Below are 24,426 nucleotides of genomic sequence, written 5' to 3'. Positions count from 1 at the left end.
TGCCATTCCCCGAGAAACCTTCCAGCACCTGATTTAATGTACGCCTGAGAGGGTGGAAGCTGTCATCAAGGCTAAGGATGAGCCAACACCATATTGAATTCCAGCATTACCGATGGAGGGCACCACGAACTTGTAAGTCATTTTCAGCCAGGTGTCAGGATACTTTTGATCACATAGTGTAAAAGTAAACTGAGACCAATGCACAAATTTACACTTCAGATACCCCAAGTATCATTGTACCTAACGCTGATGTCACAGGATCTGAAGCACTACTGTGTGTTATTTAGCAGTCATTGGTTCAAAGTGAATGAGAAGACTGGCACTAACAGCAGCACTGTACACTGTTGCTGGTGTCATCACTGTAGATGAGAATTGTTCACACACATTTTCTTTGTAGTTTGCTGAAAGAAGGGGGAAACAGTGGGGACAAGCTTCATCTTACACTAAAAATGTTTTGGGGAAAGATGTGGAATGGAGAGGGTTAGCTAAATCTCATCCATTTAGTAGAACCAGCTAGAAAGATGATGTAGGATGCTATGAGGGAGCACCTATAAATTTTATAGTTAATATGCAATGCTGATTAACTCCAGATGAGCTGTACAGGGAACCAACAGATGCACGGGTAGAGCCATGCCTTGATGGTCCTGTGTCCCTCACAGAAGTACCAAAGCTGTGCCCTTCCTTCCTCTTCTCCCTCACAAAACTACCTTCCAGTAATTTTTATGGCTTTAGCAAATTTTATTTTGTAAACAGGTTTAGTAAAAATACAGGTTTGTGGAAAAGTATTAGAGGTATTAGTTGCATGCACTATCTCTCATTTCACTTGTACCTTGAAAATGACAGGGTGCTCACCAGTCAAAATACCTACAGTTGTCAACAATGTTATATGGCTGTGTTCTTGTCAACATTCAACATGTCAAGAGAAGGTCAAGTTTCAGAGGAAAAGTACTGGATGGAGTATCTAGTACACTACTTATACCCTGTTTTCTTCCCCCACTACTGTGTCTCACTCCGGTCGACTGTCGGCAGAAACTGAGAAAAATCAGAAACCTTCATTAAAATAGTGTATTTGCTTCAGCACCTGCCTGCAAACCACTGAAATCCCACAATACCACAGCAAAGAAGCAGCAAGAACTCCACTGTTGAATATGAGAGAGCTGTGTAGGTGGCTGGTGTGGGAAGAGTGTTCTGTTGCCACATAAACCAAATCAGCGACAGACATCTGCTCCATAGTAGTCGTTTCTTCACAATACTACTCTGACAAATAGACGCTGTAGAAATGTCACTGCAACAACAGCATGCATTTACTGTTGTGGTCTGTGGGTAAGGCTTCTTCTTGTAGGCAGAAGGTAGGACATAGGGGGTAGGAGAACTCACATATCTCTCTATCTTAAACTAGATTTTCCTTGGCTGTTTTCATTCAAGTCAGTTTTGCACTATCTCTGTGTATGTGCCCTTGGCAGGAACATATCTCACCATGCCCTTGATACAGCCCTGTGCACAGATCAGATACTAAGTTCTGGTGTTGCCAGAGATAAATCATGGCAAAGGTACTGGACTCGATTTTCTGCCAAGTAAACGCCCCTGATTTAAGAATACCTCCAATACCTGTCTGAATGGTGCCAATTAGCAAGTGGAATGATTATTTATTTATTCTTTTTTTAAAAAAAAAAAAAAAACTTGTACCCTATCACCAGTGTGTATTGCAACTAATAAATTCAGCTGACATATTAACTTTCTTTGAGCACGTTATAGCACTGTACCATGCCCAAGTAATTTCTGTGCCCTAAGACCTGCAGTGGGTAGAGGTACACATAAATGTGTTCTATGTTTAACTGAATAAATCAAACCAAAATCAACAAAGAAACAACTTACAATACATACTGATAGGTATAAATTTCAATACTTTGCACACTCACATGTGTAAAGAGAGCATGGGCAACTGCCTTGGTGCCTGTCGCTTCCAGGTAATCTTGCCAAATGAAACTGTCATCTGTAAAGGTGAAACAATAAATATACAGAAAAAAATGTTGTTAAATATACAAACCAATAAATCAGTGTATACATTAAATGTATAAAGTCATAAAAGAAATACATATTTTATCGCATGGCCACTAGTTTCTTTTAAAACCCAGTGCTGATGATAGAGGGCATAGGGTCACCCTGTAAGGATTTTACAAAAGAGAGCATAGTGGTTACAGAGGGTGAAACAGAGATCCAAGTATTCTAGAGTGTGTGACCTTGTAGAGATAGCATCAGCATCATATCATGCCAGTTGAGTCTGTATATGAAATTGGCTGATGTTATCAATCTCATTTACATCCTTCTGCCAGGAACGTTAATTACTAGTTGGAATTGCTGCCTCTAGTGAGTGCAGTGTCACAAATTGTTGTGGTTTATGTTGATTCCACCAGCAGGTAGAATTACTTTGGACACGTCCTTCACCTCAACAGGATAGATAAGGGAGACTGACTGGGTTAACAATAAAACCTTAAGCAGGTAGTAAAACACAGAAGGACATAGGTCTTAAATAGCACCTTTTTAAGTGTAGGGAGGACAGAAAGAAACCAAATTCTAGGAGAGATCAGAACTGAAACACTCATTTTGAAAAAGTAATTAAACAGAATAAGTTTACCATACTGTATTCGTGCGGAAGCTGTTAGTAGAGAATTTTCAGCAATACACAAATTATAATTCCAAAAGAGTAAAAATAAAACCCAGTTAACATAATCTGCCTCCCTGAATGTCATGTAACCACTGGTATATGGATCTCATGTAACCACTGGTATGGATATTATCGTTACACAGTTTAAATTAGCATTGTACTTCTATAGAGCAGCCATGGAGAAACCAGAAGTTATCATGTGCACTAGGAATTATCATACACTTAAGAACATTAACAAATTATTATAACAGTGGCATCAGGAAATATGAGCAACAGACTTTCAGGTAATCTTACATCTTGAAGAAACCTTTTTATGGAATTCTTACACTCACTTCCCAATACATTTACTCCTTAATAGTTTATGTTTCTTGAAATAAAAATCACTTTCACTGAACTGAAATATACAGTCACAATACAAGACAAACAACTGACACGTAAATTTTGCCTCCTTGTCCAGGATCCAGAGTTGCAACAAGCTCTCATCTAGCTGGGATCCTACCAATTCAAAAGAAAATTAAAACATACCTCATTAACCACTTTTTCTACACATTACCTGAATATTTAAATTCAGGGATTCAAAATTTTCTGGTAGCTACGTGGCAAATAGAAGCGTCAGTTACAAAATTGCATTATATATTTTGAAAAATAAAACTGTAATCAAGTAAATATTGGCACAATCAGGGCGCAGACAATGTGATGTAATGGTAAGTGTCACTGGCTGGAGTGCTGTGAGCCACCAGTTCAAACCTGACCACCAGCAATTATTTGTTATTTAGTACTTGTAGTTAATGGAAGGTTACTGAAATATCATTTATGTTTGTAATGTGTGCATATTTGGAATATTCAGTGAATGAGTCATTACCAACATTCTGGAATTTCTGAAGTCTGCATGAACAACTGCACTCTCCATCCACAATGCCAGTTCTGTTCTGGCTGCATGTTGGTGTTTGAAATAAACATGTTTTCAGTGATAAGCATTGTAACTCAATGATGACCCTGCTTTCAGATTAAGAATTCATTCTGGTAACAATGCGATACTGTGTGGTGGAGATGTCCAGTACTTATACTCATGAAACCAGCAGATTCCAAGCCAGCAGTAAATCAGCTGCACATAAGGTACCTATCAGTGTTTACCAGGGACTCTGGTCAGGACCCAATGAAGTGGGTTTGACTGAATCATATGGCGACATGATGTGCTTTGCAAATGTATACTTTGTCTCAGACAGCACATAGCACATCCCAGCTATGGTTAGAGAACAATGAAGGGAAGCTTAATAGCTGGGACATATTCTAGGCTGAACTAAACAATTTGGTGACAACCAGCAGCAAGTTAAAAGTTAGCTTGGCTTAGCACAGGAACAACTGAAGAAAAGGGCTCAATGTCATGAAGAAATGATACAGTTCCACATACAGAATGTTTTGTACTTTTGCAGCTTTGTGTATGAATATGAAGGAAGCTGACAAAATTGCACAATTGATGAAAGCAGTCGCAGAAGGCATGGACAAGCTCTTCTGCTAAAGAATGTCACAACAACTGAAAAATTCATCAAGTGGTGTCAATGCATCAAGGAAATGCAACAGAAAGCAGTCTGACACAAGATGTATGATCGACTCCTGACCGTGGTCCCTACGACAGTTGTGGAAGACTGGCATAACCTTTCCTTATCGCAGCCAGTTGGATGTAGAACACAAAAAAATAGTGACTCTGAATGTTGACTCCATACATCACGTGGTAACACAGAACATTAAAGAAGACGTATATCGTGCCTTGGCACCAACCTCAATGTGTCATGAAGAATGGACTCTGCCATTTGACACACATAGGTACACAGAACTCTTCTGCCAAGCACAGCAACCCACAGAAGAACAGACATTTGCAAAATGGGGGGCAACATGCCAGTCTGCTTTCACCTGGACACATTGTACACTACTGCACAAAAATAACACGAGAAATTTATGACTACTATGCCACAAGACATCAATCATCACAACAGTCTTATTCCCACCAGTTAATGGCAGATGCCAATGGTCAAACTTGTGGGACAAAGTCACTTCTGTATTCTGGATGGAGTCACTCCCTAACATGCCGTTCCCCGTCATCTTACAGAGAAACCAACTGCTTGCCGAGCCACCGAATTTGGGAAAAGTACGTGAGGCGACCACTCAGGGGCTTCTTTTTCTGTAATGCCAAATGCTTATCACCACCAGTTAAAGAAGACCATGTTCTGTGATATGAAAGCGGTTGTGCTGAAGGTCACAAATGGGAAATACATCCAGGTGACAGGAAGATGTATTACAAGAATGACAGAATGTAGCCCTTCGAATATGTAATTTTAACAGAAGGTAGTCATAATGTTATTCTTGGATGAGACTACTTGTAGGCATTACAAGCAGTCATACGTTATGAAAGATCAGAACTGCAGACTGACAAAGCTATCAATCAGCACAAATAATGTAGATCACTCTGGGCAGTAGTTTGCCATTGAAGACTTTGTTATCCAGTCACCAGCAAGGTGAGTTCCATTGTCAACAGAGATGCTTAATTACACAACCACAGAAAGCAACTCAGGCTACAGAAGAAACCTACATGCCTGCAGCAGCCATAACCATTGTAGGTAGGAAGGAGAATTTTGAATCACAAATTGTCACAAGCAGCCACATCTCATAACAAAAAGGTATGTGGTTGGGATAGTGGAACCAGTCCAGGAAAGGCAGCTGCTTCCTCCCTGCTACCACTACGGACAACACAAAAGAGGAAGCTACTGTTGAACTGACAACAGGATCTGGCCAGAACAAGGAACAATGTCGGTGATTTTTTTAAAGCTTTCGGATCTGAAGTGGAGAAAAGACAGACCAAGCAGTCCAAGACAAAACACTGTAACAACATTGGGGACCATCCACCAATCAGCCACTCATTTAGTGTGCTGCTGGTTGAATGATGGATAATCCAGGAGGAAGTGGAGAAGATGCTGCAAAATAATATCATTGAACCTTCAGATGGTTCTTGGTGTCCGTGTGGTTCTTGTGAAGGAGGACAGCACGTGGCATTTCTATGTGAAGTACCGATAACTGAAAAAAATTATGATGAAAGATATGTATCCATTGCCACCCATTAATGGCACCAGAGGCTGCTTGAAAGTAGCAAAGAATTTTTCAACTAAGGACATGCAGACAGTCTACTAGCAAACTGAGATTGGCAATACTGAGACCAGGAAAGAACTCCTTCCTATCTTGTGATAGTCTCTATGAGTTTAAAGTTGTGCTGGACTGTGTAATGCTCCAGCCACCTTCGAATATTTGATGGACAACCTGCTTTGATGCCTTAAATAGATGACGCAACTTTGCTATCTGGATGACACTGTTGTTTTCACAAACACATTTGATCATGTAAGTCGCCTGACAACTGTGCTGCAGGCTGTTGAGACTGCAGAATCCCCCCTGAATCAGATAAAGTGCCTCTTCACCACCAAAGAAATAAAGATCTTGGAGTATCTAGTGAATGGCGATGATGTCCGTCCCGATCCAAAGAAAATACAAGCAATCACATTTTTTTTTATTCTTCAGCACATCTGCTATGTGAAAATCAGCTTTTACTGCAGGCGATTCATCCTTCTGTACCTTGCAAGAACTACCGCAGGGACACACAAAATTTTCCTGGAATGAGATACAAGAAAGGTGTTTACTTGTCCTTAAGGATGCACCAACATCTTCTCCATTCCTAGCATTGTATGACAAGAATGCTGGTTATGAGATAGGGTGCAGTTCTAGTGCAAAATCAGAAAGGTGCCAGAGGGCCATATAGAGGAATCATTTCTAACTGCCCAAAATCCCAAACCCCTCACCTGAATCAGACTCATTGATGACATCTTCATGATCTGGATTAAAGGTGAGGACAGCCTATGCACTTTCCTGCACAATCTCAACACCTGCTGCCCCAGTCGCATCTCCTCAGCCTCACAACAAACCTTCCTCAATGTCAACATACACCTCAAGGATGATTACATCAGTACCTCCGTCCACATCAAATGTAGCCACTTGAGGTTGTAACATCTGTAATGATGAGCAGTCTCTCTGCAAATATGCCACGGTTCTCACCAAGGCCTTCACAGACAGAAATTGCCCTACCAACCTTGTACAGAAATGGATTTCCCTTGCCTGTCTCATCTCGCCCACGTACCCATAGCTCAGTCACAAAGGACCACTCTTCTTGTGACTTACTACTACCCAGGACTGGAACCTGAATCACATTCTCCACTAGTGTTTCAACTACCTCTCATTATGCCCTGAAATGAGAAATATCCTCCCCGTCCCTCCCAAAAGGGTATTCTGCCGCCCACCCAAACCTACACAATACCCATATCCATCCCTACCCCACCCTTACTTCTAGCCCCTTGCCTCATATCCCTGAAAGAGACCGAGGAAAAGTAGACTAGTATTTAACATCCTGTTGACAAGCTCGCATTCGAGAAAAATGGAGGAAGGAAATCTGCCATGCCCTTTCAAAGGAACCACTCCAGCTTGGGAGGGATTTTTTGGTATGGAAGGGATTGAAGGCTGTCAAAATACAAGTACTATATGTGGTCGCTGGGTCTCATGTGGACAGAGGTGTAGAGGAGGTCAACATCCAGGAAGGTGGCACACAGTGTTGAGGAGGACCAGGTTAAGGAGATGAAAGAGAGGGCATTGAGATTATGAAAGGATGAAGACAGAGTGTCTAGGTCTTGAGTCCAGATCATAAAGATAATATCAAAGAACCTAAACCAGACTAGGGGTTTGGCATTTGGAAGGCTACGAAGGTCTCGTCTAGATGACCCATAAACAGGTTGGCATAGGAGGGTGCCATGCAGGTGCCCATAGCTTTACTGTGGATTTGTTTGTACACCAAACTTCGAAGGTGAAGTATTTGTGAGGAAGGAGGCATTGGGTTTGGAATCTGAAGAAACTGAGCAAGGTAGTATTCAGTAGCGGTAAGACCGTGAGCATGAGGGATGTTAGTGTATAGGGAGGTGGCGTCAACGGTGGTCAGTATCTTTGACGTGGGAGGCTAAATTACTTGCAATTGGTTGGAGGTGTTGGTCAATGAGGGCTGAAATTCATTCAGTGGGGACACAATAACCAGATACAAAGAAGAGTCCAGGACTGTTCGGCTTGTGGATACTGGGCAGCATGTAGAAGATGGGTGTGTGAAGAGACAAAGGAGGAGGGAAACTGATTCAGGGGAGAGGTTCTGGGAAGGATGGCCTTTAAGCGGGGACTGGAGGTTTTGCTGGACTTCTGGAATGGGATCTCTCTGGCAGAGTTTATAGGTGGACGAGTTAATAATTGGCAGAGGTCATACAACAGGTGGTCACTGCGATCCATAGCGAAAGTGGTGGAACCTTGGTCTGCAGGTAGGATGACTAGGTCAGGATTTGTTCCGAGGTAGTGTACAGCTGTCTTTCTTCTGCTAACAGCTTGGTGTTCTGAGGAAGAGACCTGCTTAAGGATGGTGCGGCCAAGTTGGAGATAAGGAATTTCTGGAAGGTGACCAGCAGGTGGTTACGGGGGAGGGGAATCACAGTTGGATGGTGGTATGAACCGGTAGAGGGAGAGTCAGTGTTAGGATTAGTTCAGCTTTGGTTGGTGGGATTGGTGGAAAAGAAGTGGTTCCACTGTAGGGATCGGGAGAAGAACAGTAGGTTTCTAAGAAGTCCAACATGGTTAAATTTGGGTGTAGGGCTAAAGGTGATGTCTTTGGAGAGGACTCAAACTTCTGTGGGGCTGAAGGTTTTGATGGAAAGGTTAACAAACAGTGTTACAGAACAGTTTCAGTTGCGGATCTGGTGGAGAGTTGGTAGGGAGTTTTGGGGGATGTGGCAAGACGAAAAGGTCAGCTAGGCAGGCTTCGGGTCCTTTTAGGGGTTCACAAAGAGGACCATTTATGGTAGTATAGGGATTGGATAGTGGTGCCACTAGGTGGAAGTAGGATGTAAGCAAGTTCAATAACTTATAGAGGTGGTGTGAGGAATACTCCTACAGGTGCTGGGGAGCAAGTAATTCAATCTCAGAGATGAGATGTATGTAGGAGGGAATGTGTAGTAGCAAAATCATGCAGTGGGAGCAGAGGTGGTTCTTGTATTTCCTGTGCCATGGAGATGTACAGTGCCAGGTTTGTGAGAATCTGGGACTTGCGGGATCTGAAAAAAAAACTGAAAGTCATTGTGAATGGAGGAGGTGGGGTCCAGAGAAGGGAATTTTTATGGTTAGGCCGTTAGGGCGGATACCATGATTTAGGCAGCAATTAAGACACAGGATGTGGGACTGAGTTTTAGCCAGGGAAAGGGATACTCTTCTGAACTGATGCAGAAAGATGGATCAGAGCTTCATTTTGCAAGGATTGCATAGGGGAAATGGGAATGATGTGGAAATGGGCCAAATAAGGTGTTAAAATGTTGTTAGGGGAGCTGGATAAGAGAAAAGAGCATCAAAAACATGTAGACACTCAAAAACATGCACAGATAAGCAAAAACATGAACAAATACGTACACAAATGTGGGATATGAGGTCTGGGAGTATGTGTGTGATTGGATAATGGAAGAAAGGAGGAGGAGGATGAGTTTCATAGAGGATCGGAAGTATGTGTGCCATGGGTAAGTGTGGATAATAAAAAACACTAAAACACATGATGATGGGGGAGGAAGTAGGATCAATATTAATAAGTATAATTATCAATTATTGGTGGGGAGAATTTGGGGCATCAGATACTGCATCAACAATCTGCAAGGTCACGCAGCTGTGTGTTGTGGGCATATGATCCTTGATACAGTGTCCTTCAGACTCCCAAACCAAGTACCTCATTCTGCATACACCTTACTAAATTTGCTAAACAATGGAAAATCCACGATGGAATGTAACAATGTTATGAAAAGGAAAGTTGCTACGCACCATATAGCAGAGATGCTGAGTCATGGACAAGCACTACAATATAAAGTTTTCAGCCAGTAAGGCCTTCATCAAAAACATATGACAGATACACCTCACACACACACACACACACACACACACACACACACACACACACACACACACAAAATGCAACTCACACACACAATTGCAGTCTCAGGCAACTGAAGCCACACTGCGAACAGCAGCACCAGTGCATGATGGGAGTGGTGACTGGGTGGGGGTAAGGAGGTGGCTGGGACGGGGAAGGGGAGGGATAGTGCATGATGGGGGTGGTGACTGGGTGGGGGTAAGGAGGAGGCTGGGACCGGGAAGGAGAGGGATAGTAAGGTAGGGATGGCAGGCACTGAAGTACTGCAGCTTAGACGGAGGGCAGGCAAGAGGTGTTGGGGGGGGGGGGGGGGGGGAATAGTGCCAAAGGTGAGAAATAAAAAGACTGAATGTGGTGGTGGAATGACGGCTGTGCAGTGCTGGAATGGGAACAGGGAAGGGGCTGGATGGGTGAGGACAGTGACTAACAAAATTTGAGGCTAGGAGGCTTACGGGACTGTATTGTAAGGAAGGTTCCCACCTGCACAACTCAGAAAAGCTGGTGTTGGTGGGAAGGATCCATATGTCACAGGCTGTGAAGCAGTCACTGAAATGAAGGATGTCATGTTTAGCAGCATGTGTCCACTTGTTTCTTGGCCACAATTTGTCAGTGGCCATTCATGTGGACAGACAGTTTGTTGGTTGTCATGCCCACATAGAATGCAGCATAGTGGTTGCAGCTACGCTTGTAGATCACATGAATAGTTTCACAGGTAGCCCTGCCTTTGGTGGGATAGGTGATGTTTGTGACTGGACTACAGTAGGTGTAGGTGGTGGTGGGAGGATGTACAGGACAGGTCTTGCATCTAGCTCTATTACAGGGTTATGAACCATGAGGTAAGAGGATGGGAGCAGGGGTTGTGTAAGGATGGACGAGTATATTATGTAGGTTCAGTGGACGGCGGAACGCCACTGTGGGAGAGGTGGGAAGGATAGGGGAGCAGGATATTTCTCATTTTAGGGTGCAACGAGAGGTAGTCAAAAATCTGGCGGAGGATGTAATTCAGTTGCTCCAGTCCTGGGTGGTAACGAATTACAAGGGGAATGCTCCTCTGTGGCCAGACAGTGAGATTTTGGAAGGTGGTGGGAGACTGGAAAGATAAGGCAGGGAGATTTGTTTTTGTGCAAGGATGGGAGGACAATTACAGTCTGTGAAGGCATCAGTGAGACCCTTGGTGTATTTCGAGAGGGACTACAGATGCGATGACCATGGGTGACCAAGCTGTATGGAAGGGACTTCTTGGTATGGAATGGCAGCAGCTGTCAAAGTGGAGGTATTGGTGGAGGTTAGTAGGTTTGATATGGATGGAGGTACTGATGTAGCCATCTCTGAGGTGGATGTCAACATCTAGGAAGGTGGCTTGTTGGGTTGAGTAGGACCAGATGAAGCAAATGGGGGAGAAGTAGTTGAGGTTCTGGAGGAATGTGGACGGGTCATTCCACGTCAAATCAACAAATGAAACCATCGTTTTCAACCTTACCCTCTTGGATTTAAATGAAATTAAGTATGCCTATAGTGCTCATAAATAGTACCACAAATTAATTTTTTCACATTTTTCTGATAAAAAGTTACTGAGTAATGGACTTTCAAAAATTGAAAAAAATTACAAATTTTTGACTCGCAGAACAAAGTTGTTTTCTTTATAACTCGTATTCCAATTAAGCTAGAACAATAAAATTTACTTAATTGGAAAGCTCTTGTAAAGAGCTTTTATATGACACCAAACATCATTAGTTTAATATATAGATACACATTGTTTATAAAAACAACATTGTTGAATTTATCAAATTTTAAAAAACTGTATTTTTAAAATTCTCAAAAAAATATATGTGAAAGATACACTTTACATCTACATATTCTGAAAGATTCAACTTGGGATGAGCATGGGATCACTATCAAAAGCACTTTTATGTTTACCACGTTTCTCCAAAATCACAGTCAGATAGGTGAATTTCTATTATTTTGCTACACATGAAAATATTACAGTGTTAGATTTTGTTACAGGTCCACAAATTGTACTTTTGAAATGAATAACTGCTTATTAAACTTTCTAGTGCTAACTATTTATTAATAGCTGTAAAACCACGAGGGGGAAAAAAGGAAGCTATCTCTCATTTTAAATATTATATATAAAATGATTCTTTGGTGTTACTATCTGCAAACTATTCAGTATTTTATCTCTGGTTAATTTATGTGATTAACTCTGAAATGTGTTTTGAATCTAGCTTGAAGGTACTTTTGTACAAACCTCACAAGAGTCTGTAAGTTTGTATGCCTACAACCAGTTAATGTTTGCATACTATTAAGATAATGAAATATTTTTTTACAGGAAGTGAAAGAATAGAGAAGTAATATTGTGTAGTATTCAATATAGAAAGCTGAGGCATTCAACTTCAAAAACATTTTTTTTAATTAGTTTGTTCACTTGATAAATATAAAATGCCTACAATTTCAGCTTTGTGCTGTAATCCATTTAATGAAAAGGGCCACAATAACCACAAGAAAAACTTACGGCCTGTTTCACAATGGATGATAGCAAGAAAACCTTTCTTAACTTTAAATCAAAAAGTGTGTGACAACTGCCGTAAAAAAATTGCACAAGTAGAAATTTGTGATATGTCTAGCACAGAAAATGATGAGGATCTACTGTATTCTGTGGTGTAACAAGAAAGTGAAAAGGTTTTATGTGATAGTGACGTACAAGACATTGCAGCAAGTGAGGCCTTAGAAAGGTTGAATGCTTCTTTGCAGTCCGTTGGTGAATCGCCAATTAATAAAAAACGACTGTGTGAAGCAAAATATCCTAACGAAAAACTAATTAAATTAACTTCAACAATTCAAACAAAGATATTATTGCTTCCTTCCGAAAAAGAAGAAGAGGTACATGATCATGCAGAATCTGAGATGATCAGTCAGCTGAAAGATAAATTTCATACATGTACATCTCGAAGTAAACAGATGGAAATTCTTACCATTTTACCTAAAAGCTGGAGTGTTAAGAAGCTTCAAGATGAATTTAATGTAACAAATTACATGGCTCGAAGAGTAAAAGATTTGGTAAAGGCCAATGGAATTTTGTCTTCACCAAACCCAAAACCTGGCAAGACTCTTGATCAAACAACTGCCGATTTTGTTAGAAACTTTTATTGTTCTGATGAGGTAAGCAGGGCAATGCCGGGGAAAAAAGATTTTGTGCTTGTGAGAGATAACGGAGAAAAGCTGCAAGTACAAAAATGGCTAGTTTTAAGTAATTTGAAAGAAATTTACGCGAACTTTAAAGACAACCATCCAGAGCTTCACATTGGATTTTCGAAGTTTGCAGACCTACGTCCCAAAAATTGTGTTTAGCTGGAAGTAGTGGTACACATAGTGTCTGTGTGTGTACTACCCATCAAAACTTCAAACTGATGCTGACTGGATGTAACATTCCTCAGCTGACAAAGGATGAAGATAATCCAATAAAAACTTACAAAGACTGCATTGCAAGAGTTGTATGTAATCCGTCATTACCTGCTTGTCATTTTGGTGAATGTAAATTCTGCCCCGGCCCAGAAACATTTAAGACATATTTACAAGATTTGTTGAATACTAATGATATTGATAATGTGACTTATCAGCAATGGGTTTCCGTTGATCACACATCTCTAGAAACAATCATAAAATCATCTGACAACTTTATTGATTGTTTTTTTGATAAATTAAAATCGCTTACACGACATTCATTTGTTGCTAGTCAACAATCAACCTTCCAAAAGAGACTGAGAAATGAACTTAAAGAAGGCGAGGTCTTAGTGATCTGTGACTTTTCTGGGAATTACTCCTTTGTCATCCAGGACGAAGTTCAAGGCTATCACTGAACAAACATGCAAGCAACGATTCATCCCATTGTTGCTTATTACAAGTATGGGAACAAACTCGAGCACACAAGTCTTGTAATTATATCAGAATGCCTAACACATGACACTGTTGCTGTGCATTTGTTCCAATCGTACTTGATGGACTTCCTGACTGTTAAATTCGGTAGAAAACCAAGAAAAATATATTATTTCTCTGATGGAGCAGCAGCTCGTTATAAAAATAGGAAGAACTTTATCAACCTGTGCCATCATGAAGATGATTTCCAAACTGAAGCTGAATGGCGTTTTTCAGCCACCTCGCATGGGAAGGGAGATAGTGATGGTGTTGGTGAAACAGTTAAATGACTTGCAGCTCGAGCAAGTCTGCAAAGGCCATACAGTGATCAAATAATGACACCTAAACAACTTTATATGTTTGCCAAGGATAACATAGAAGGAATGAACTTCAAGTACGCTACTAAAGAAGATCGCAAAAATGAAGAAATGAAACTTATGGAGAGATTTGAGAAATGCTGCAAAATTGTAGGGACATAAAAACTTCACATTTTATTCCTTTTAGCAAGGACAAAATAATAACAAAAGTGTATTCAAACTCTGATGATAGTAAAATTGAACTGGTGACAGTTTTGACAGTGATACAATACTGTTCAAAGACATAAAAGGATATGTTGCCTGTGATTATAACCTGTGTACTTGAAAAAAAATCAGGAGAAGGATGAAATCACAGTTAGTTTCTTACATCCACATGGACCATCACCATCTTTTACATTTCCGAGTCATCCAGACATTCTCTCCATAAGCAGTAGGGAAGTAGTGCCAATCGTGAACCCTGAAACTGCTACAGGACGAACATATAAGTTATCCAGTGCAGAAATGTTGATGTGCAACAGACTGATTAGTTTGAAGTATGAAGAAGTGCACTAATAGGATGCCTATTTGTAAATAATAGTAATTACTGACTGAATTTACGTCTGATGTCAGGTATTAATTTTTCTGTAATTTTTTGAGTTTTCATTTTGTATTTATTAATTACAGAAGCATAAAACGTGTTCGTTTGTCAATTATAAGTTAATTTTAATTTCCACATTTTACAACAACATACAGCTGGTGAGAAGTAGGCCTAATATCTAAAATAATTTAGTTTTTAGGAATTTTAAAGCACCACCCTTAATGTAAAATTGCTTTTGATAGTGATCCCATGCTCATCCCAAGTTGAAACTTTCAGAATATGTAGATGTGAAGTGTATCTTCAACATATATTCGATAAATTCAACAATGTTGTTTTTATAAACAATGTGTATCTATACATTAAACTAATGATGTTTGGTATCATATAAAAGCTCATTAAAAGAGCTTTCCAATGAAGTAAATTTTATTGTTCTAGCTTAATTAGAACACGAGTTGTAAAGAAAACAACATTGTTCTGCGAGTCAAAAATTTGTCATCTTTTCAATTTCTGAAGGGCCATTACTCGGAAACTTTTCGTCAGAAAAATGTGAAAAAATTAATTTGTGTCATGATTTATGAGTAGTATATGCATACTTAATTTCAAAAAAATCTGATAGGGTCAGGTTGTAGCACTTGTTGATTTGACATGGAACTGCCCGGACAGGGTGTCCCCATCCTCAATCCAGACTGCAAAGATGTCATCAATGAATCTGAACCAGGTGAGGGATTTAGGATTCTGGGTGTTTAGGAAGCATTTCTCTAGATGCCCCATGAATACGTTGGCATAGGACAGGTCCATAGCCGTACCCCGGATTTGTTTGTAATGCCTTCAAAGGAGAAGTAATTTTGGATAAGGATGATCTTGATGACTAGAAAGGAGGTTGTTGGTTTGGAATCCTTAGGGGTTGGGAAAGGTAGTGCTCAATAGAGATAAGGCCGTGGGCATTAGTGTAAAGGGAGGTGGCATCAATAGTGATGAGCAGGGCGCCATGTGGTCAAGGAACTGTGAAGAGCCGGTGGAGGAAATGGTTGGTATCTTTTATGTAGAAGGTAGGTTCCGGGTATTGGGTTGAAGGTGTTGGTCTAAGAGAGCAGAGATTCTCTCAGTGGGGGCACAGTAACCGGTCACAATGGGGCTTCCTGGATGGTTGGGTTTATGGACTTTAAAAAGCATGTAGAAGGTAGGAGTGAGGGGAGTAGTAGGGTTGAGCAGAGAGATGGACTCTGGGAAAAGGTTCTGAGATGGACCTAAGGATTTGTGGAGTGACTGGAGATCCTGCTGGATTTCTGGAATGGGGTCACTATGGGTGGAAGTAGCTACAGCTGGTGGAGATCTTCTGCCAGGTAATCCTTGCAGTTCAAAACAACAGTGGTGGAGCCTTTGTCAGCAGGTAGGATTATTAAGTCAGGATAGGTTTTTAGATGGTGGATTGCAAATTCTTCCTGCAGACACAACATTAGCTTGCATGTTGAGGGATTTGAGGAATGATAGTGAGGCCAGGCTTGAGGTTAAGAAATTCTGGAAAGTTAACAGGGGGTGATTTGGGGGGCAGTGGGGGTGGATCATGGTTGGATGGAGGAGTGAACTAAGTTAGGCACAGTTCAACATTGGTCTTTGGTTGAGTCTGATTAGTAGGGTTGGTGACGAAAAAGTGTTTCCACTATAGAGACCAGGAGAAGAGAAGGCCTTTAACAAGTTCTGCATGACTGAATTCGGGAGTGGGGGGAAAGGTGAGACCTTTGGAAATGGTCACTGGAATGAAGGGAGTCAGTTGCTTCCCTTTGAGCAGAATTTGTGAGGGCTGGAGAGCAGGAAGAGAGGTCAATGGCTGAGGACAACCCAGTAGCAGCTGAAAAACGAGTGGGATGGCCTCAGTTGAGGATACACATAGGCCCTGGGACATTACAAGGCTCTCCAAACTAAATATAGTTCGAGTTCCATAATACATTATTGGCACTGAAATCACCTGGTAGGAGAAATGGGTGGTGGAATTGTTCTACAAGACCTGAGACAGTCCCAGAGTCCATCACACCCTGTGGAAGTAAATACAGTGGGCAGACAGTGATCCTCTGATCCATGTGAACTTCAATGGCTACTGCTTGTAGATCAGTAACCAAGGCGTGAGCAGAGGAGTGGTGCATGGCAGTAACAAAAGCAGTGACATCTCCCTTGGCTCTTTCAACAGTCAGGTCATCCTTCTGGTGGAGGGTGTAGATGCTTAGCACAGGGGCATCAGCACTTCAAAATGTGTCTCTAGTGAACAGGCACCTACACAGTGTGCCTGGGCTAGGAGTTTCAGTTCCTCCACATGAGTACTGAATCCATTCATGTTCCACTGTGGTATGGGAGTCATTTATCAGGGGAGTTGCACTTTCACCCTGTCTTTCCACCAGGGTAGTGAGCTCAAAAGGGGGGGAGAGGAAGGGAGGGTGTTTGGGTAGGATGTGTTATGGGCTTTTAAATACAGCTTTACATGTGGGTTAACAAAAGCAGGTAGTAGTACTGACATTTCATTGCATTTACTTAAGATCTGCTGTCTGAGATTTTAAAAAACTGGTCATACAGTATACAATTTTACATGTAATAGTACATTGTTCCATACTACTAGCAGAATTTGTTTTGAGCAATAATACAAGGGTAACAACACTCTATTAGAGATAAAATTAACTTAGTTGTAGGAGTTAAAGTAATAAACATCAGTCATTTAGAATAAAATAATAGAAAGATAAAAAAGGGATGATCTACAAATTTTCTTTAACTGTCAAAAAAATATGTAATATGTAAGTTATAGAACTATAACCTCATGTTGTTGCTATTCCAGGTGGGAGGGCCTCGGCAAAAACATAGTGCCTGTCCCACGTAAAGTAGCATACAAAATTATGTCTTCTTGCATTACTAAATAAAATACATCACGAGTGACTCTGTGTGTATTTGTTTCTACTGTCCAAGAACTGTACAACTTATTACACCTTTTACATGCTTATGCAGGGCATACCCATTGCACTATTAGTGTTACTATATCTAGACGTAGTTCTATATGTTGTATGTGTGCTGTTATGTTGTACGTTTCTATGAGTGACGCTGTTTCACTTGACCAGTGCCATGTGCAAGAGGGAAGCCTCTGAACTTAAACTTCGAGCATTGCTTACCCATATGGCATATCCTCATATATAATGATTGTCTCTTTGCTTATATTAGTAATTTTCCTTTACATTGTTTAGTCATCACATTTAAAGTGCAGTTTAGGTACATGAACCAATCACATGCTACGATTGCTTTTCTTATAACTAACTTTTCAGGTGTCATACTCCTATATGTTATGAGTCTGTGTCTAATGTTGTTGTTGTTGTTTCTGTTGTCATTTTCTGTGTCTGCAGCTACATCAGTGTCTGTGGCTGTGTCGGAGTTTGTGTCCTTCAAGGATCTTTACTGTGTGTCTGTTCAAGATCTTCCATATGGATTTTCTTGCCTATAGGCACCATACAGTGTTCTTGAAACCTTATCAGCAATGTTGCCAAGAGCACACCATTTGTCTGGGTCTCATAACATTTCTTTGATGTCATTATATTCCGTTATAGGTCTTACGTGTGAGAGGGTGTTGCCATGTAATGCACGTGTTCAGGAGACCCATATACCTCACATAAGCACATATCACTCTGGCTAAAGCCCACGTGATTCAAATGTGCGGAGTACGGGCCACGGCCAGTCAAAAAGTGAACCATGTCGTAGGTTGGATCTGCAAGCTTCAGCTTCAGTTGTCCCTATATACTGATGAAGGAGGAGAAAATGCGAAGGCCTTTATTGGTCGTCCCCCACTCCCACTGCCATGCGTTAATGCGCCAGCTCTTTAACTGATGCCTCCCTATGATGTTTTCCAGCTATTTCTCAAAGCTTGTTGTGTTTGCTCCTCTGTAGCCAGTATGCCACTGCTCTGTGGCAGGCTGTGATGCCAATGAGGCAATTCCCCAGAATCAAAAATAAGGCTTTTACTGATGTAGTGCCAAAACACCCCACACCCTGAATAGTATGTTCCTCTGTCTTTGCCTCACTATGTTTCTATGGGTCACTAGACACAGACAGTGTGCCCATGCACTCACTGCAAAGTATGCTATAGCTTTCAAGAGAACTGTGTGATACGTTCATAGCATCTGCAGAGGTAGTGAGTATTGTGTGGTTGCTAGTTTGTGGATCAGTTTTGACGCTTTGTCTATTGCCAGTCTTATGTGGGTATTAAAAGTACGTTTTTCATCAATATGTATTAAAAATATCAAGTTACTGGGTTCCTCTTTATGTTAATATTATCCCATTTAAAACTGGAATGTTTTTCAGTGGCCTTTTGAGTAACAGATATACTTTTCTGTTTGCAGCTATTGTGAGTTTGTTCTGGCTACTTCAATCACTTATTTTGTTTTCTAGATGGACTCGTGAGTTTGCTGATCCAATGACTAATAAGTCGTCTGCATAAGAAACTACCCCATTTACCCTCTCATCCACATCCAAAATGTTTAGGAATGCCTCAATAGCAATATCCCAAAATATTAGTCCACAGATTTAGCCCTGTGGGCATAATTTCATTATTTTCTTGACTACTTTCTGGTGACATGCTACCCACTCTGCTCTTCTATTTTTGCAATAATCTAGTAAGCTGTTGTTATATAGGGCAGTTGGTAGTTGCATCTCTCTCAACCTAACAAAAAATGGATGCCACCAAAGGTTATCAAAACCACCTGCAATTTACATTAAAATTGTAACTATGTATTTATTGTTTGTCCTGTGTATTATTTCTAATGCATGATTAATTGCATCATCTACTACTCTTTTTGTCCCAAAACCATATTGGAGTGAACTTGAGCCAAAGAGCTGCCTGTGTGAGTGTAGTTGATCACAAAGGAGCTGCTCCTGTACCTTAGCCAAAGTGTTTAGGAGGCAGATTAGTCTGTATGTTCTGGGGCCAGTTGGGTCGCTGTCCTCCGATTTCTTAATAATTAACACATTGGCAGTTTTCTGAAGAGCAGGGATTCTTCCTTGTTGTCAGACATTGTTTAACACGTCCGTTAGAAAGGGGGGGGGGGGGGGTGATCTGTGTGACAGTTTTTTTAAGAGTTTCCAAAAGTGTTCCATCTGGGTCAGGAGCCTTTCTATTTTTAAGTCTATCAACCACTACATGACTAGTGGCATCGGCTGTTCGAACAGGATTTTTAAAAGCAGAAATTAACAATGTAGTGAATGTGGGAGGCACCATGGCTTTATAGATTTTTTTTGGCCTCACATAAGGGGTGCACTTAGTTGTTTTAAGTTCCTGGATCTTCCTTTCTTCAAGGAATATACTGCAGTCCCTACTCCAGACAGAGTGATCCGCAGAACAAATGAAACACTTGAAGTGAAACGAACAACTGACTCCTTCATGGGCAGCCTTATCACTTTTATCACAAGTGGCTTCTCCTTTCTATCCTAGAGTGGTGTGCCCAAAGTGCTGGCATTTAAAACAGCGCATTTGGTTCGGGTCATGGGGCCACACATTTAAGTGAAGCAAATCTGTTTTGATATTCTCTGGGGCTTTAGTGCTATTGAAGGAGTCAGGAGTCAGATTTTACCAGATCCCCACCCACATGTTTCATATTTTGCACATCAAAGATACATTCCTGAGCCATTCATCTATCAATTCTTCACTGGGAATATCTACAAGATCTCTACAAAAAACTAAGTCTTTGCTGTAGTTCAAGGTGTTGTGTAGCTCCGTTTCGATGGTATATTCCCAAGGCATTTAGCTTTCTGGAGGTTCATCGCTTATTGGGAATGACATGTTTCAACCAACAGTGTTTCACTGTGCAATTACTTGACCGATTTTGAAGTGCCAGCAACGCTCTCTAAACTTTTTTTTTTAATACATAAAGGCAATACTTTCTCAAAGGATCCCTCTTTTCTTTTAACTATTAAAAGCACATTCTGATTGCCAGCATACATTCTGTTACTAGAACCAATAGTTTTGGAAATAATTCCTGAGTGAGGAGGACTGGCTCATGAGCCCTCTTGTTGGATTGGGTGTTAGTATCTACCAGTGGCCCACACATGCCGCTGGGAGGAGTGTCCAGTCAGACAAAACCCTTCTTGCCCGAAAAAGCCATACAAAACTGAGGTGTGGCAGTTTTCCCAGAGCCTGCCTGCTAATGACTTTTCCACTTCGACCACCATGCATCTCACTGCCCAGTTCAGGAATCCTGAGGTCACCAAGGTTTTTCTAAATCACTTCAGGCATACGCCAGGATGGTTCCTTCAGCAAGACTATCCTCGTTACTCTCATCTGCAATTTACTTACTTGTTGTTACGTGTTTGTGTACCTGTATATAAGACTAATAATGACTATGAAAACAAGTATGCGGGTAAGCTACTATTAACAGCAAAGTGAACACATTATCATAGCCAAGACAGACATGAAGCCAACAACCCACCTTGGTAATAGAAGCGAGCTTCACAGATGACAGAGACATTGAAAGAATGTGTGATGAGCCAAAAGAAATCATTCAGATCATTAAGGGAGAGGAAAATTTAACTGTGGTGGGAGATGAGTTCAACAGCAGGAAAAGGAAAAGAAGGAAAAACAGTAGAATATGGTAAGCAGGGAAGCAATAAAAGAGAAGCTGCCTAGAAGAATTTTGCACAGAGCATAATTTAATCATTGCTGACACTAGGTTGTAGACATGGAAGACATCTGTAAACACTAGAAGGCTTCAGGTTCATTACATAATGATAAGACACAGATTTTCAAACAGTATTTAAATGAAGGTATCTCCAGGAGCAGATGTGAACATGGACCATAGTTCATTGCTTATGAACTGCAGATTAAAACTGAAGAAATTGCAAGAAAGGCAGAAAATTAAGATAATGAGACCTGGATACGCTGAAAGAATCGGAGATTGTTGAGAGTTTCAGAGTGAGCATTAGGCAACAGAAACTGCAAAACTGCTATGCAGGAATGGTAAGAGGACAAACTCAAGCCTACAGAAATGTGTATTACTAGAGGACTGACAAACACAACCTCTAGGAAAATTAAAGAGGCCTTTGGAGAAAAGAGAACCAACTGCTTGAATATCAACAGCTCAGATACAAAAACTGGTATTAACCAAAGAAGGGAAAACTGAAAAGTGGAAGGGGTATATAAAGGAGGTATACGAGAGAAATGAACTTGAAGTCAACATTATAGAAAGGCAAGGGGAATTAGATGAAGATGGGATGGAAGATACGATACTGTGGGAAGAATATGACAGAACACTGAAAGACTTAAGTCACAACAAGGCCCCTAGAATAGAAGACATTACCTCAGAACTTCTGACTTCTTTAGGAGAACTGGCCATGAATAAACTCTTCCACCTGATGTGCAAGCTATGTCTGACACTGGAAATACCCTCAGGCTGCTAGAAGAATGTAATAATTCAAATTCCCAAGAAAGTAGGTGGTGACAGGTCCAAATATTATTGAACTATCAGCGTAATAGGTCATGGTTGCAAAATACAGACACAAATTATTTACAGAAGAGTGAAAAAACTGGCGTAAGTTCAGCTCAGGGGGAATCAGTTTGGATTATGGAAAAACGTACGAATATGCGAGGCAATACTGAGCCTATGACTCATCTTACAAGATAGGTTCAAGAAAGGCAAATCTACATTTACAGCATTTGTAGACTTAGTGCAAGCTTGTGACAGTGTTGACTGGAACACACTGTTTGAAATTCTGAATGTTGCAGGGATAAAATACAGAAAGTGAAAGTTTATATAGGCCTACATCTTGTACAGAAATCAGACTGCAGTCATCTGTTGAAGGACATGAGAGGGAAGCTGTAATTCAAAAGGGAATCACACACAGGGTTGTAGTGTATGCCCAATGTTATTCAATCTGTAAACTGAGCAAGTTGTAAAGGAAGCAAAAAAATTGGAGACAGAATTAAAGTTCAGGGAGAAAAAGTAAGAAGTTTGAGGTTTGTCAATGGCATTTTAATTCTGTCAGGGACAGCAAAGGACATATTAAAAAACAGGTGATGCCGAGCGAAATATATTAGGAAGCGATACACTAGAGGGGATAACAATGTGTATTCAGTACTAATCACTGGCTTTGACCAGTAATGTAGGAAACATGCAACAAACGTCGTAAACATGGCGACAACAACAAAATATGGGTGATGATTTTTCAACACGCTGAGTTACAGATCAGTCAGCCACTACAACTAGTTTTCTTTCTTGCTTTCATATTTGCTGGCTATGCCACCTCACAACCAAACTGTCACTTTCCCACCTAACCTAGACCTTGGGCTAAGCTACAGATCAGTCTGTCAGAACACTCAGTCCCCCCACCCTCCCTTTTCAAATTCGTTGACTTCACCAACTAGCAATCAAACGGAGAAAACACCCATTACAAGGTGACATCCGGAAAGCCATTAACATTATGTCAGTGGTCAAAGGCGATAACTAGATCAAATCCTCTTGGCCCATTAAAAGTAGTAAAGAGTTTTTCTATTGCTCAGTAAAATAACTGATGATGGCGAAAGTAGAGATGTTATAATACGTAAACTGACAATGGTGTGTGTTTGTGTGTGTGTGTGTGTGTGTGTGTGTGTGTGTGTGAGAGAGAGAGAGAGAGAGAGAGAGAGAGAGAGAGAGAGAGAGAGAGAGAGAGAGAAACAATTTACTACTTGAAGGAACTGTGTGTGGAGGGAGGATCGTAGAGGGAGAGAAAGACTCAAATACTATAAATAGGTTCAAATGATATAGACTGCAGTAGCTTTTCAGTGGGGAAGGGGCACAGGACAGAGTGGCATGGAGGACTGCATCAGACTACGCAACAAAGGCTTCAGTTTCTTTCTTTCCTTGCATAAGCTGAAAAATCCTACATGACTGGAAGACTACTATCACACTGAAGTCTCACCAAATTCCAAACTGATCAGCATAAAATCTTGTTTCTCTTGTTTTAGGCCTACATCACTTCATCATAGGTAGGTGGAAATTTTGGTATACAGCTACTGTTTCATATATTAAGCATCTGCATTAAAATATATAGACCTACATATCTTTCACACACAACAGTAGGCCTATTTTCAAATATTATATAAAAGCAAAAGAATAACAATTTAATGGCGCCACTGGAGCATCTTTTATTAAGGTCTCTCACTGGGGGACGAACCACATACGTTACAAAGTATTTATCTCTTTCGCGCATGAAAATAAAAGGTAGACATAGCATTCATCTTGATTAATTCCAAGGTGACCATATTTTTTAGACCCAAATTTGAGACACAATAAAAATGTTGATATTGCAAAAAATTAATTAAATGTAATAAATACAAAACGTCACTTTAATTCATTACAAAATGTACGTTCATTTATATTTTATTAGTACTTCCTACAAGCAAACAAACTGTATTTATCAGTGTTGTCAATTTTCTTCAGAATGTCTGCATTCTTGAACTGCATATGAAAAATTCAACCCTAGTTTATCATAATTCACTCTAATCATTAACACTGCACTCATAATTCATATAACAAGCTGTGTTTTGTCACTGGTCCATATATCATTCACGTGAGAAAATGCCCTTTTAGTAGCGGCCTTAGTGCCAGGAAGAAAAGAATAACTCCACTAACTCGAGTAAATTTGAGAAATGCACGAGCCTGACTGAAATAATAATAATAATAATAATAATAATAATAATAATAATACATAGCGATACAGATGAAATAAATATCTAATTCAGCTTGGGGGCTTAAATCGCTTTATAATTGCTAATCCTGGGCAAATGGGTGTCCCGTATTACTTTCGGGAAAAAAATGTGGGACACAAATACAAACGTCGCAACTGTCTCGAAAAAAATGGAACGGATGGTCGCCTTATTCAAATACTCTTCGCTACAGAAATCTACTATCAAATAACGTCTCCT

At 40.5% G+C, this 24,426-nt stretch overlaps 1 protein-coding gene across 1 annotated transcript in view; it reads right to left on the bottom strand.

Moving 5' to 3' along the window:
• LOC124798294 (scm-like with four MBT domains protein 1) overlaps positions 1-24,426 on the bottom strand; it is a 194,800-nt gene that overhangs the window by 170,007 nt on the left and 367 nt on the right. Inside the window, exon 2 of the mRNA XM_047261622.1 lies at positions 1,920-1,993. Coding sequence (XP_047117578.1) covers positions 1,920-1,993 — 74 coding nt within the window. The remainder of the gene's footprint in view (positions 1-1,919; positions 1,994-24,426) is intronic.

The sequence above is a fragment of the Schistocerca piceifrons genome, chromosome 5 (assembly GCF_021461385.2).
Source record: "Schistocerca piceifrons isolate TAMUIC-IGC-003096 chromosome 5, iqSchPice1.1, whole genome shotgun sequence".
NCBI lineage: Eukaryota > Metazoa > Arthropoda > Insecta > Orthoptera > Acrididae > Schistocerca > Schistocerca piceifrons.
This window is presented reverse-complemented; position numbering and strand designations above follow the sequence as displayed.